The sequence below is a fragment of the Curcuma longa genome, chromosome 4, assembly GCF_044706935.1.
Source record: "Curcuma longa cultivar G26 ecotype Majalengka, Jawa Barat chromosome 4, ITB_CL_G26_1.1, whole genome shotgun sequence".
In the NCBI taxonomy this organism is placed as follows: Eukaryota; Viridiplantae; Streptophyta; class Magnoliopsida; order Zingiberales; family Zingiberaceae; genus Curcuma; species Curcuma longa.
In genome coordinates this window covers 11,100,004-11,115,294 of record NC_133864.1, presented here as the reverse complement: position 1 = coordinate 11,115,294, position 15,291 = coordinate 11,100,004, and the positions used below count along the sequence as shown (strand labels likewise).

Genomic DNA, 15,291 nt, shown 5'->3' with positions numbered 1-15,291 from the left:
TTATCATAATCATAAAAGCTATCTTTTATTTTTTTAAAAAAAAATCAAAACAATATCTCAATATATTTTTGATCCTAAAAATACTATTTTTTTTATGTCGGTATGATTGTTACAATAATACTGCAATAAAAATATTTTCAATATATAAAATATAATAAGTTGTCCTTTGACTTAGCTTTCTAATTATTAGACATGTATGTATCTATTTCATAGGGTATTTTTACTTTTGTTCTTCTTTTGTTTATTCTCTGATTTACCACTGTACCGTACATGTGAACACAATTTTGTCAAGTTAATTTTTTACATAAATAAGGGGTATTAACGCACCTTACGTAAGGATCGTCCAATTATAACAGTAAATAAATCAAACGTTTATGAATAAATTTGATGTTCAATTTAATAAAAATATATTTATATTCATTTAATACACATAAAATTATTTAAATGAATAAATTTAAATAATTTTTTAAACTAAATGAATATATATATATATATATATATATATATATATATATATATATTCATGAACAAGAATTATGAAATATTCATGAATAATATTCACGAACAGAACTTATGAGCAATGTTCATCAATAAAATTCTCATCAACCTGATAAATAACTAAAGTAACTTTTAAAATAAATAAATAAATTTATATTATCAAGTTTAATAACTATCAAATAAACTTGAACTGAAAACTCAATAATATTTAAATAAATCAAGTTCAAGTTAAGTTTGAATCAAACTCAAGTTCATAAAAAAGAAATAAACCAAGCTTGAACAACTATTTCAATGACTTGATTCATTTTAAACTCAAATTGACTTGACTTAGTTACCTTATCAAATAAATTTGAACACTATAAATTTAGCTTGACTCATTTACCATATTACACCCAATATGTATTTGAAATCAAGTATAATTTATTTCATCTAAACTAAGTTGGGTTGAGTCATCGATTATGCATTTTTAGCTAGATCACATAGTAGCAAAAAAATTTAATTGAAAAATTCACAATCCAACACACCAACCAACAATATATCTAATATATATGATCTAAAACAATGATAAAACTAATATATCTTCCTTGAATCAGGGATTATATTCAAAAGAAAGGTAAGTAGAGTTTGGTGGGGAGCTTTGTGTGGTGGGTCAAACAAATAGGCCACCAAATAATATTTATTAGCTTTTTAAATTTTTTTATTAATATAAAAATAGTTTTAAAATTTCTATGTGGCTGCCAAATTGTCCTTTTTCCATTAACAAATAAATGATTTAGATAGTAATTTAAAGAATAAAAAAAAGGTATTTTAAGCTTAGATATGATTGAGGCTGACGTCATCAAATTCTCTCTTTGTTGGTTAAATAAGATGCGCCGACTAATCATTGTTATCGAATATTTAAATTACTGCGTTTTTTCGTGTAAAAAGTATAGAAATAATTAATGTGTTTACTTTCTTTCTGCAAAAGTAAACAGAGAACTTTATATTATTATTATTATTATTATTATTATTTGATAGCTCGAGTATCCAATTTTTATGACTTGATTAGTCTTGGTAGTGGACAATGACTGAGCCAGAATTATCCATTTACCCGGGCTGATCTCTACTTCGGACTATTTTTCTTTCTTCTGTTGTTGATTTCCCGAGCTATTTTTCTTTTTTCCACTGTCGATTCTTTTAACATTCTTTTTCTCAACATGATCGGTTGTGGTCGGCCCCTGGGCTAAAGCCCGAGTAAATCAAGGAGTGACTTCGCCCTCGGCAGTGGAGGATCTTCCCTTAATTCGTTCACAGGATAAATTTAGAAGTACGAACGACTCTACTATATGAGTGATCTACTTAGTGTCTTATCGTTGTACCGTGCCAAGGGAACAGAACTTTATATTAGATACATGCACAAGGATTTTATTATTGCGCTAAAACCCTCTCTCATTTAAATTACATAGAATACTAATAAAAAATTAAAAGGCATCTTAATTAGTCATATCATTGAAAATGCATCCTTAACTATTCACATCATCAAAATCAAAATGATACTCCTCTTTTAAAATTTATCAAAATTAACATTTCACTCATAATTTATTTAATATCCGAAATATCTTTTAATCTACTCCAAAGTTGAGATACATTGTTCTAAAGGCACAAGCAAGTTTCACCAAAGTTCTATTACTTTAGAATAATTTTGATCAAAATTGTCGACATGCTCACTATATGGCCAACAAATAGACTGGTAAACAAGCTAGAATGACACTTCTAAATGCTCTTTAGATCTTTGCTCAAGTCATGGGAGTCACTTTGGTTGTTTCATCGTCAACGCCTGTCACGGGGGCCATTTTGTTTGCTTCATCTTCACCCTCATCCTCGCTTGCATTCTCACTTTCTGAAGGAAGATCCTCCATTCTGTAATCCACCTTGAAGTCATAGTCGGCATCCATTTCGTTTGTGATGTTTGCTTTCTTGGCCTTCTGCCTTTTCTTCTCGGCTCTCCTTTTACGCGGGTCGAGTATGCCTTCGGCAGTGTACAACTTGTCGTTTTGGTTGCCGCTAGGCTTGGCCTTGGATTCCTCCGGCACTTCATCATCATCAGCCATGGGTTCGTCCTCAACAGCAACTACCGCATTTTGCCTAGCATCATCCTGCCATTCAAAAGAAAATTATATTTACATAAGATGTAGATTATCATGATGCATCAATAATTTATATCCTCGAAGTAGCAAGCACTTCCTGCTAATCGAAACTCAACTCGATGCAACTCAATCTAGTTCAAATAACCAATGCGAAATAGTGAAACCTGCTCTAGCATCTGAGCATCGAAGTTTAGTGGGGAATGAGGAGGAACTTCAATGTGACGGGAATCCTCCACTGATGCCAGGGTATTGATAAATGAAGACTCGATCTTGTAAACCTCCTCGACATTGAACTCATTCCCGAGCTGTGGAACAATTGCAGAGTCGAGATTCTCGCCCTCGTTTCTAGGTGGAGGCAAAGTGTAATATGGTATTTTACCTAAAAACATGCCAGAGAGAAAAATCAGTCTTGGAGCAATCAAATAGTAATCAGAGTACACGAAATAGATACCTTCATTCCAATCATGCAGTACAATCTTCGCAGCAGCTTCGATGTCCACAACTCCACCCTTCTTCAGCTTACCCCTTGAAGTTGCTACCTTTTGAAGAAAGTCGTCGATCGAGCTGAAGGTTGACAACTTGTATAGAGACATCAACCTCTCCGCTGGACACAGCTTGAGGATCTCATTTACTGCAAGGTTTCATGATGAACCAACAGAGTTATAACCAATACCGACACAAGTGATGTTTGAGGCAAGGAGAGTCAGTAGCAGTCAAAGATTAAAGGACATGTTGTCGATTAGCCATTATAAATTTCTCAGTTAATTACTCAAACCAGAAACCAAAAGAAATAGGAACTCAAGGCCCAACTTATTGCCAAATATAATAGGAAGAATGGCAAAATCAAAATCATATAAAAAAACAAAAGAAATATGAATTAATGTGCTACTATACGAGAATGCAACCATGAGTATTTTCCTAGCCCAACCTAGAAAGGTTATGACAACAGCCTATGTTTTGCCTATCGCATAGAATCTAAATTGTATACCCTACTCTGGTTTAATAGCACCTTAGATAACCAAATCTATAGTCACCTTTAACACATCTTCTGACATTAATTATCAGTAGAGTTTTCCATAGTTTACAAACGCCATATGGGTATCAATATTGGTCAATTAAACAACCTATATATCATCCATATCAGGTCATCGATAACAAATTCATTTAAAAATTAAAATCATACTTGAACAATTGCTTTTGAACGAAGGGAATTGGTTTCTTCTTGTGCTCTTAATTCCATCTCATGATTTTGAAAGAATGTCTAAGAAATTGGACAAAATCAGATTGGCTATGGCCAATGTTGATCAACTTGGCCAATCCAAATCAGAACAAGATGTTTTCAAATTATGGAATTTTCTTCATCGAGGGTAAGAGGTTTTGAAAGAACAAATGCTTAACTGATTAACAAATTTTAATATACTACAACCTAACGAACAATCGAGAAGAAATACCTGGACTGACAGGGTCATCTAACTTTTCGATCCTCTTACAGTTGCGAAGCACTATAGATGCATCAGCCTCTCCAGACTTGAGCATTACCACACCAGGACAATCCAACAGCTTTACCTTTTTATCTAACTGAATTTCTTGCATCGATTTGGTTAATCCTGGAGTAGCACCAACATTAACAGCATGTGACCTCTTCAAACTATTTATCAAGCTGCTCTTCCCGACATTCGGGAGTCCAACAATACCCACAGTGATTGATAACTTAAGCTGCAAAGAAAACAAAAAAATCCAATTAACATCAGAAAAACATACAAATCTTTTGGCTGCCCAAGTAGAAATGAAATATCCTATGTTTGCATGTCGCAAAATCGCATCATTTTGGAGAAGGCGCACAATAAATGACCTTTCAGCAGGTAAATTGTCTCACAATTTAGTAAATCGTATCTTACAATTTAGAAACTTAGTACTATAATGCATATTCAAAAAAATGTAACTGCCATTAACAGTTTATAGAGCCACTTTGGCATACAACACTCTAAATTAATGTGAGAATTTAAATAAATTAGAACTTATAATTTGCTTCATGCATGATTAATTTATCAATTCTGATCAACCATCAAATTTTAATACATTGCCTAAAATAACTTTAACATCAATTCTTAAATTTGTGTATCACGAAGTTATAATATTATAATGGAATTCACATTTATCTACCTACGGTATCTATCATGCAAATTTGCATGCAAATATACAAAAGGAACATAATTCTTTGATGCAGTGTTAACATGCCAATTTTACTTCACTGAAAATTTGCACAAAATTAACTATAGTTGTAAAGTGAACATAGAGAGCTAAAGTGCATATATTGCCAACGTTAATTGCAAAATCAACTTCAATTAAACAAAAATACAATTTCATCCCAAATATTAATTGTCCCAATTTACCTTTAACAATTAACCAAGGAAATAATCGATTCATACCAAAAATAATGGAGTTAAAGGGTTAGATATCAGGTTAAGGTATTAAATTCAATTTGATTAAATTTAATATAAGAATTAAACTATACATAAATACAATTTAATGCATTATAATATAGTATATAAGTGTCTTAATTGATTTAGTTTATTAAATTATAATACATAATTTAATTTAAATAAATTGATTTTGTGTACAAAAAAACAATCATACATAAACTACATCTATTTAATTAAATAGAAGGAAATTTAAATTTTAAATAAATTGATTTAATTCAATAAAAAATAAAGAATGAAAATTTAATTCAATTTATAAGTTGTATAATTATAATTTAACACATTATATAAGCACACAAATTCATATAATATATAACATATAAATTATATATCATTTTATAATAGATAGAATATCTTCGATGGTAGACCCTCCCCATCAACCATTGTCCTCGACCTGTGGCATATGTTGCTCATGGATGCTAATGAAGTTAATGCCCACCCTCCCTCAACATCAAAATAACCATCTTCCTTGATTCCTTTGCCAAGCCCACATGCTTCCCCAAGCTGACACGAACTTCACCTTCTGTTGGCACCTCTTTTGATGTTCATTGTTATCTCTTTGTTTTTTAGCCTCTCTTCTCTTACCTTCTTCACTCCGTGACCAACAAGAAGAATTAGAAGGTATTTGATGCAGTACCCACTCAACAAGAGCAACACTATGTGGCACATGTGGCATGAGGTATATTACCTGTGTTGTCCAGTCGTGTTCCAGTCATTGATCGGAATGATAAATCTCGATTGTGCTATCCAGCATATGTGATCAATCAATTTATCTAAGTACCAATGTAAAACAAGATAAGGACTTATTGAAACTTGATGTACACCTACAACTATAGATAAATTATTTGTGACACTCTTGATAGCTCTACTATCAGTAATGATATTATTATACATATCTCTTATTCTAAGAAGACTCTAAAAGATGCATGTAAGTAGGTTTCATTGAGCAATGTCAAGTGTCAAAGATTCTTCTCTAATGCCTCCTGGGACAACATAATATTCTTGACAAATTAACCTAGCTAAAGGGCAGCCCGGTGCACGAAGCTCCCGCCATGCGGGGTCCGGGGAAAGGATCCATTGTACGCAGCCTTACCTTGCCTTTGGCAAGAGGCTGTTTCCAGGATTTGAACCCGTGACCTCTAGGTCACATGGCAGCAACCTTACCGTTGCGACAAATTAACCTAGCTATTTAAGAAAAAACAAAGAAGCCTAATTTTTTACCTCATGGCTTCTTGAATAATTTTTCAACAACTTTAAGAGAGTATCAGCTCCCAGGCAATCACTAGTTTGCAAAATATTAGATGTCTTTGCAGCCTTAGCTCTCTTTGATGACTTCCATCCCAAGTTTGACCTTTGTTCTTGTGTGCTACATTTAAAAGCTACAGTAGGGAGCTCTTCTCTAAGATATGTGAGCCACTTCTCCACTGCTTCCCGAGGAACAAGATCTGCAAATATAAGAATAGAAATATTGGCCCAAAAAAATCAGAAAACTAAAAGATATCATTTTACAAAAAAAAAAAAAAAGAGGAAAAAATACCTATCTTGTTCAAAAGCAACACAATTCGCTTATTAGGATCAGACTTTAACACCATATTCTCCAAGTCAATGGAACGAGTACCAAGTGGATCCCTTGCATCAAGTACTTCCAATATTACATCTGACGTTTCAATAACTTTTTTCAGCTCCTTATAGAAAGTTCTCTCAGAATGATCTGTAGAAAATTAGCAAACAGTCAAAATAAATAAATAAATGATATATGTCTTTGGACATAAGGACTTTGAAGGTATGGTTTTTAAAAATAAATAAATGATATATGTCTTTGGACATAAGGACTTTGAAGGTATGGTTTTCGCTACCATGGCTCTTTGCTATAACAAATTCTTTGCCTTGTGCAGAAGCTATGGAAGCCAATTGTGAAACATCAGAATCATCAATCAAGCCTAGTTTCCTCTTCATAGCCTGTCAAACAACAACAAAAAAAAAAAAGAACTTTGAATGCAAAAAAAAAAAAAAAATCAGATGTCTATTAAAACAGCATTACACAAACTAAAATTTGTGCAAAATGATGATGGGTTGGCATATACAGATGAACCCGCTGTATAATTGTTGAAAGTTCACTTATTAGACGATCACTACTTTTACAGTACCAGGAATTTAAATTACGGAAGGTAGGAAACCCCAATATTCATAGACATCAAGCTACATAACACATCAAAAGAAAATAAGTATATTAGTTAGTACAACTTACTCTATAAATACAATAACAAAATAATAATAAGACTCCTAAACTGTTACCAAGGCCACGTGGACATAAATTTCCTTGGCCTATTTGTAGAAAAAACTTTACCTACATGACTCTAACTCAAATAAAATAAGTATAATATTGTTGAATTTAAGGAAAGGAAGATATTATATTACCTTATTTCTGCAATGACGATTACATGCCATCACATAGGTGTGCATAGACATAATAAAATAGTAAATCAAAAGCACAACTCACACATACCTATTACATAATAAACCAAATATCTTTAGCACTTACTCTCAAGTTGGAGAATAGATACTATTGGCGTCTAGCTTTTTACATAAACTAGAGAAATTTCATAGGTATAGCATAAATTGGCCATAACAATGATGAACCAAGAAAAAATATTCCTCGCACGCAAGGAAACAAAACTGAAGGAGATGATGGAGCAAGTAGCTGACAATCTGTTCGACCTTAGGTCAAAACAAAACCAACAATGCATTTCACCTAAATCTATGCATTGACAACTAGAGAAGGTAGAGAAAATAAATGAAGTGAAAATAATAATAATAATAAAGAGAGCGACCACATGAACTAATCACTCAAATAAATCAGTGATGTGTTAGCATTAGATCAATGCACACAACAATGTCTTTCACCTCAAATTTGCTAGAATGAAGCATAAAAATATAAAGAGAGATCTCCCGTGTAGGCTATCCTCTCTAAAGTGGTGCATACAGAAACACACAATAGACAAAGGGAAAATAAAAGCAATGAGAACTTTGGAAGAAAGAAGAATAGCTCAGGTTGACCTTTTGTTAGAAGTAGCTAAATGAGAACAGGCTCTATTCAAGTCATGAATAGCACAGCTTGGCCCTTTATTAGACATTGCAAAATGGAACTAAGATTATTTTCTCTGTTCATATCTTCATTGGTTTTAAGGTGCATATACAAACACAAATAGAATTAAACATGATATTATAAAAGAAGGAAGATAGGGCTGAAAAAAAATGGTGCCTATAGTTGTAGGAAGAGAATATTACCCGCTCCTTTCTAGCGGCCTTTTTCTGCTCCAACTCCTCCAAGGCGCGAGCCCTGCGATCCTCAAGTGCCTTAAGTTCTTGTTGCTTGAAAGGCCAATCATTCGGAATCCCAGGGTCCTTCTCTACCTTTCTTTTCTTGTTCAGACCAAGCTTCTTTGCCTCCTTTGCCTTCTTCCTATGGTGTTCCTTCACCTTTCTTATTATTTTGTATTTCTTGCTTAGAGATACCCTCTTACTTTTGCTCTCTGCAAGGAGGTTAAATGTAATGCAGCCCCAGAGACAGTACAATCAAAAGATAATTTGGTCAAGAAATATACTTACTTTTGCTCTTCTTCACCATATTTGCTGCTCAAAAGTAACCTGCACAACAGATATAAACATAGAAAACAGTTGGCACTAGCTCAATGTTTTGTTGTCACAAATTAGCAGGTTAAAGAAATAAATGCCACTTCATACGCTGATTCAACAGGGAAAAATGGATTTTTTTTTTTACTTTACAAGTTCACATGAACGCCCAGAGGAGAATAGATGATGGATGGTATAATTTACAATGTTACAGACCAAAATCTGGGTCACGACTAGATTCCATGCATCAGCCCTAGATACCATAATTCCATAACAAAAGTTAACAACATAAATTGTACTAACAATGAAAGCCTACCTGATCACTCAGCTCACGATTTTAGAATGCCTACTTGTTCACTCCATTCACGTGATTCTAACTACGCGTTTCAACGTTATCATTATAAAGATTAAAATTTTGTTCAATCTCTATTCGCCCAGAGTGAAACAACTCCAAATAAATTAGCTAAGGAAGCCACCCTAATCAAGAAGCACAACCTGACCAAATTAGAATCATTAGAAACTAGTTCAAGACAAAAGAAGACATTTTTCAGTGAGACACATGCAATGACGTAGATTTTAATAGTGGAGGAAATCTAATTTCTAGAACCAATCTATCCCCACGTCGGCTTTCTAGCAGCATCCACCAGCATATCTACGTGAATCCGCCGAGATATCACCCGATCAAAATGCAATTTTTATCTCGGCATTAGAACACGGGAACAAAAAAAATCATACAATAACAGAGGAGGAAGGAAGGAAGGAAGGAAGAACATGTGAGGAAAAACTTGCGGAGTAGAGTTGGAAACTCACCAACGAAAAAAGAACTCTCTTTTCTGTGAGGTAAGGTCGCCGGGAGGATGCTCGTCAGCAAGAAGATGGGTTCAAAGAGAGGTGGAGGCGCCGGCGCGAGGGAGCCGCAAGAAATTAGGGTTTATCGGCGCGGACAATTTATAATTTTCATTGTAAATAAGAATAATGCCAAATAATTATATTTGTTTTAGTTTTTAAGAGTCTCAATTATTATAATCAATATTTTCATTAAAATATTCTCCAACTCTTTTAACTTGAAAATTATTGTTAATTAAATAATCAATATCTATATATTATAATTATAATATTTCAATTTTAACAATCATATAATAAAAATTAATTTTTAAATTTTATTCTATTTAAAGGAATAATGTCCATTGTCCATAGCTATGTATAATTAGTATCTAAATTAGTTTACTTTTGATCTAAACTAATTGCTCTTGATAATTCATAAACATGAAGCGTGTAGATGTAAAGTGCCACATTACCTATCGTGACAGAAGATTATTTTCAAAATGCTCTAAATATTTTAATCCATTTTAAAATTGCACCCAACGCTTTATTAATATCACAACATTACAAAAAAACCCCTCGGATCAAAATATTTATTAGGCAAAAATTCATTATTGTAAAAAAAACAATAGAGCAAAAATCAAAAGAATACCCCAAATTAAGAGAAATATCAAATGGGCACCTTTGTTTTAAAAAAAAATTAAATAGGCATCTATCACTGATTTTACCCCAAAAATACTCCATGACTTAGCATTGTTGTAACAACTACTGTAACGGCTACAACGTATAAAAATTATCTAGAAGTTGCTATAACATATTTAAGATGAATTTAAGATTTAGGATTTACATCATATAAAAACTATCGAATAGTTGTTACAATGTATAAAAATTACTCAATAACTGTTACAACATATTTAGGATGAATTTAAGATTTATGATTTAGAGTTGTAGTAATTACATAATAACTTCTACAATATTTTAAAGTAATTTTGATGAAATTTAAATAATTTTGATCAAATTGATAAATACTATTTTGATATAACAGTGTTTAGAGATCGTAAATCATAAAATCTAAACTTATTCTAAATACGTTGTAGTAACTACTAACTATCTTTTATACCAGGTAAATTTTAAACTCTAAACTAACCCTAAATACATTGTAACAGTTACTTAGTAACATATACATATTGTACAGTTACTTGGTAACTTATACAAGTTATAAACATTAAATCTTAAATCCTAAACTCTCTCTAAATACGTTGTAGCATCTATTAGATAGTTTTTATACATTATAATAGCTACCGATATCTGCTATAATATCATTGGATTAATGAATATTTTCTAAATAAAATTATTAAAGGACACTCATTTGACTTTAATTCGAATAAAATGCTCATTTAACGATTTTGCACGTTATAAGGCGCCCATTTGAGTTTGATTTTTATTTTCATCGTGATTAACTATAGCTTTTCAATTTATCTCCTCATAAATGATCATAAAATTGACTGTGTAGGATTGCTGAGTGGTGTATTCTATCTTTTGTTGAAGAATTTAATTTTTATATATATATAAAAGTATCCTATCTTAATTTTCTAATTTTTTTATATTAGTAAAAATTCAAGCGTCATTATGAAAAAGGTCGGTAAAAATCAAGGGGCATTTTAAAAGTTACCGTTAATGATAAGAAATAGAAGAGAACTACTACAGATGGTCAATAGATAAGCAAAAGCAGAGGGGAGAGAGCTGTTTCCATTTGATCGATCCAAAGACGTTGCCTTTCTCCTTCGTCCTTTTCCTCCTCCCATTCCCCACCACGGAGCGGAACGAGGCTGAAGTGGCAGATCTTGTGTAGGACGCTGAGGGGGCGGCGCTCTCTTCGTCTCGAAAAGGTAGGTTTTTTTTTTCTTCTTCTTTCAGCAGTGGGTTTTGTGATACCAGGAGAAAATCTGTCTTTGATGCTTGATCCTTTCCCCTTTGCAGTTCCATTTTGAAGTTCTGATTTTTTTTTTGCTGTTCCCTTTGTTTTAAACGTTGTTTCCGGATATCTGGTCCTTCTAAGTCTGCTTCACACCCATCGATTTTGTGTCGGAGGTGGAATTTGGCTTCAGGAATCCTTAGATCGTGTGTCATCTGTGCTACGGAGAACAGGTACGAAAGTGGGAAACTTATTTTTGGTGTTCGCCTTCGTCATTGACGGCGTTTTCACGAAATTTTACAACCTAGGGTGTGTTCTTGGATCTGATTTTGTTAACTGTTTTTTTTCCCAGGGGAATTGCTAAGCTTGATGCGGGAAAGAGTTCTCTTTATCAGTTGATTGTTAGAGAAGGAAGAATTTTAAGTGCAATGCATCTTTTGTATGCAAAAAAATATCCCCTTCGTTGGGCTGTTGATTCAAGCAGTAGACAAATAGGGGCTTACTTCAATTTCTATTTATCCTGATTGTTGTCCTTTGCATGCGTGCCGCAAAGCATGATTAAGCAAATTTTCCGCCGGATCCCTCGCAAGCAGTCCAAGTCTGGCGATAAACGAGATTTGGTTGCGGGCGCTAGTTCACCATCATCAGCAACTTCGACTAGTTCACGAGATGGGGACTTGTCAAACAGCAGGGTCACAATTATCCCTCCTGGTCAGGATTCTGAGCTAGTTCATCCAACTCAGCAGAACCATGCTGGAATGCGAAATGGTGGTTTGACTATCGCGCCCTACGAAGCGCTGCCGAGCTTCAAAGATGTATCGAGCTCTGAGAGGCAGAGGTTATTCATCAGAAAGTTGAATTTGTGTTGTGTGGTATTCGACTTCACAGACTCCACAAAGAGCTTGAAAGAGAAGGAAATAAAGAGGCAGACTCTTCAAGATTTAGTTGATTATGTGACCTCAGCCAGTGGAAAGTTTCCAGAGAATGTTATGCAAGAGATCATCAAGATGGTGTCCTTAAACTTGTTTAGGACCCTCACTTCCCCACCTCGCGAGTACAAGGTTCTACAAGCCTTTGATTTGGAGGATGATGAACCTGTAATGGACCCTGCATGGCCGCACCTCCATCTTGTTTATGACTTCTTTTTGAAGTTCCTTCAATCATCTGAGACAGATGCCAAGCTGGCAAAAAGATATATTGATCATTCCTTTGTTCTTAAGCTGATCGACCTGTTTGACTCTGAGGACGTCAGAGAGAGGGAGTATTTAAAGACAATTCTACACCGTATCTATGGAAAATTTATGGTGTATCGACCATTTATAAGAAAAGTTATTAATAATATTTTCTATCAATTTATCTTCGAGACTGAAAAACATAATGGGATTGCAGAGCTGCTAGAGGTATTGGGAAGTATTATCAATGGCTTTGCATTGCCTTTAAAGGAAGAACATAAATTGTTCCTTGTTCGGGCGTTAATCCCACTCCATAAACCAAAATGCATGGGGATATACCATCAGCAATTGTCATACTGCATAACCCAATTTATAGAAAAAGATTGCAAGCTTGCAGATAGTGTCATAAGGGGCTTGTTGAAATTTTGGCCTATCATCAACAGTTCAAAGGAAGTTATGTTCTTGGGAGAGTTAGAAGAGGTCTTGGATGCAACTCAGCTTCCAGAATTCCAGCGATGTATGGTACCACTATTCCACCAGATAGCCCGCTGCTTGAATAGTCCTCATTTTCAGGTAAGAAACACTTCATCCTTCCATTGATTGCTCAATAATAATAATCAAACTTTTTCCTTTTTACCTTCTAGTGAACTTGTGTTCTCAATGTTTTCTATTTTACATGCTAATGCTGGCTTTCCTGTAACCATAATCAGCATGAGTGAATTTTGATGCTAATGGAATGAGAAAAATTCTCAGCCTATTAGTTTGGCAGCACATTTCCTCAAGTGACACGAGCATCACTTCAAGCAGAACATGATTTTGCATAAGAAGTAAATCTCCTTTTTGTATATTAGTCATTCAAATTCAACTGTTTGTGACTGCAAGCACCTTCTCAAATATCAGAGGGTTTTACCTTGTAGGTTAAGACTCCCTAAGGCCATTATGTTACTCAAATGGAAAAATGAAAGTTAGGATTGATTTGAGAAATAGAAGATAACATTGAGTTGGAATAGTTAAGCGCTAAATGTTTGGCCTTAAGTAAATGATAATGCCGATATTGAGTAAGGATTTATTAGGTATGAATTAAGTTATCCTTGGGTCTTATCTTGTATGCTTTGCTCAACATCAATATTGACACTCAATGGATTTGCTGCGTAGATTGCTTAATATCCAACTAGGAGTTTTTTTATTATATTGTTATTGAGATAACCATCGCGGGTATAAACATTTTAGATTTTAATTATATGTGTTATGATAAACAAGATCTATTCTACATTGTTGTAGTATGTGGTTTACATGACATGCGTGACACATTTTTCCAAGTATGAATTGATTAGTATATTTTATTGGATATAAGGTAGTAATTTTTAATAAATATTGAAACTTTGTTCCTACTAGTAGCAATAGAGTAAAAACCAGCTCATTGTAAGAGAACTCCCAAATCTCTATAACAAAATTGTTTCTGGAAAGGCTCATCACTTCCCTGTTCGCTACACTCTGTTTAGCCTACACAACACTATTTTTAGGTTTTCTCCACAGGCGACACAATTGAAACTTGACATGGCACCAGCTTGGCCACTCTGAACATATTCTAACCTATCAATATACACGCATGTGATATTAATACAACCACACAATTTCCCTGTTCGTCTTGCCTATGGGTTTATATCTATGTCGAACACTCTGACACTCCAAGTCTTACAATGACATTCTCATGCAAAAAATTTTATGAACAGCTAGGCCTAGCTGATGTCCCGTAAAGCTTTGAACGCAATTAAGATCTCGAAGACTTTTACAGGTTTCTGTTGTGTAACTGTTTGCTATTGTAATACTAAAATGTCTATTTGTTGAGCACTTGCAATTTTCATAATTAGTTCATCTCTTTTTTGCTACAGTGTCGAATTATCTATCCGTTAGCAATTATATCATACCTGAGACTTCTGCCATTTTTATTTGCAGGTAGCCGAGAGGGCATTGTTCCTATGGAACAACGATCACATCGAGAACCTGATCAAACAAAATGTCAAGGTACTATTACCCATAATCTTTCCGGCACTCGAAAGAAACACCACAAGTCACTGGAACCCAGCTGTTCAGAGCTTGACGTTAAATGTTCGAAAGATCTTCGCTGATAACGATCCCGACCTATTTGCTGAGTGCTTGAAGAGGTTCGAGGAAGATGAAGTCAAAAGCAAGGAGATCCAATCAAAACGCGAATCAACCTGGAAACGTTTGGAGGAAATTGCTGCTACAAAAGCCGCAAGCAACGAGCCTGTGCTTATTCCGCGAATAGTACATCGTCCAATTTAAGCCTTAGTAGCTCAACTTTCTTTTTGTATCATGAGGTTATCGGATTGACATTGGGTAACATGAGTCCATATAGGTTATAGTTAGATTAGTGCACGATGTATGCTTACTTTCCGCATTGTTGGTTCTTTTTTGGAGGATTTAGAGAAGTTGTACAGGTTGAAAATGTAAATACCAAGTTTATCAAGAATGTCATGCAATAGCATTAGTGTTGGAGTTCATGGATTACTGATCTACAAAGACATGAATGCTTTCAGTTGTGTACTTATTTTTTGATGTGTTGAATGGTTTGTTTGTTATGATTTGCTCAAATATGAGGGAGAAAGTAGATTGAAGATCTT

The 15,291-nt window shown here is 34.0% G+C and overlaps 2 protein-coding genes across 3 annotated transcripts; one reads left to right on the top strand and one right to left on the bottom strand.

The window, feature by feature from the left end:
• Positions 1 to 2,005: 2,005 nt before the first annotated feature.
• Positions 2,006 to 9,666, bottom strand: LOC141826701 (guanine nucleotide-binding protein-like NSN1). Its single transcript, XM_074713982.1, has 10 exons — positions 9,548 to 9,666; positions 8,714 to 8,752; positions 8,393 to 8,637; positions 6,961 to 7,063; positions 6,642 to 6,815; positions 6,326 to 6,549; positions 4,076 to 4,340; positions 3,076 to 3,255; positions 2,789 to 3,003; positions 2,006 to 2,633 (listed from the first exon to the last, which is right to left on the bottom strand). Exons 2-10 carry the CDS (start codon positions 8,730 to 8,732, stop codon positions 2,274 to 2,276), a joined length of 1,785 nt encoding a protein of 594 aa, XP_074570083.1. The 5' UTR covers positions 8,733 to 8,752; positions 9,548 to 9,666; the 3' UTR covers positions 2,006 to 2,273.
• A 1,641-nt stretch (positions 9,667 to 11,307) lies between these two features.
• Positions 11,308 to 15,229, top strand: LOC141826702 (serine/threonine protein phosphatase 2A 57 kDa regulatory subunit B' theta isoform-like). 2 transcript variants are annotated; one of them, XM_074713984.1, is made up of 4 exons: positions 11,308 to 11,448; positions 11,540 to 11,707; positions 11,827 to 13,219; positions 14,603 to 15,229. In XM_074713984.1, exons 3-4 carry the CDS (start codon positions 12,029 to 12,031, stop codon positions 14,951 to 14,953), a joined length of 1,542 nt encoding a protein of 513 aa, XP_074570085.1. In that variant the 5' UTR covers positions 11,308 to 11,448; positions 11,540 to 11,707; positions 11,827 to 12,028; the 3' UTR covers positions 14,954 to 15,229. The 2 variants fall into 2 exon arrangements, with proteins under 2 accessions (XP_074570085.1, XP_074570086.1); XM_074713985.1 differs by lacking the exon at positions 11,540 to 11,707.
• Positions 15,230 to 15,291: the final 62 nt, after the last annotated feature.

What these genes read in the sequence shown, in the direction of transcription:
- LOC141826701 (XM_074713982.1), bottom strand. An exon ending in ACTGCATGATTGGAATGAAG is followed by an intron (nt 3,004 to 3,075) that starts GTATCTATTTCG and finishes GCATGTTTTTAG; the next exon opens with GTAAAATACCATATTACACT. An exon ending in ATGCTCAGATGCTAGAGCAG is followed by an intron (nt 2,634 to 2,788) that starts GTTTCACTATTT and finishes TTTGAATGGCAG; the next exon opens with GATGATGCTAGGCAAAATGC.
- LOC141826702 (XM_074713985.1), top strand. Translation starts at nt 12,029, where the DNA reads ATGATTAAGCAAATTTTCCGCCGGATCCCTCGCAAGCAGTCCAAGTCT. An exon ending in TGAATAGTCCTCATTTTCAG is followed by an intron (nt 13,220 to 14,602) that starts GTAAGAAACACT and finishes TTTTATTTGCAG; the next exon opens with GTAGCCGAGAGGGCATTGTT.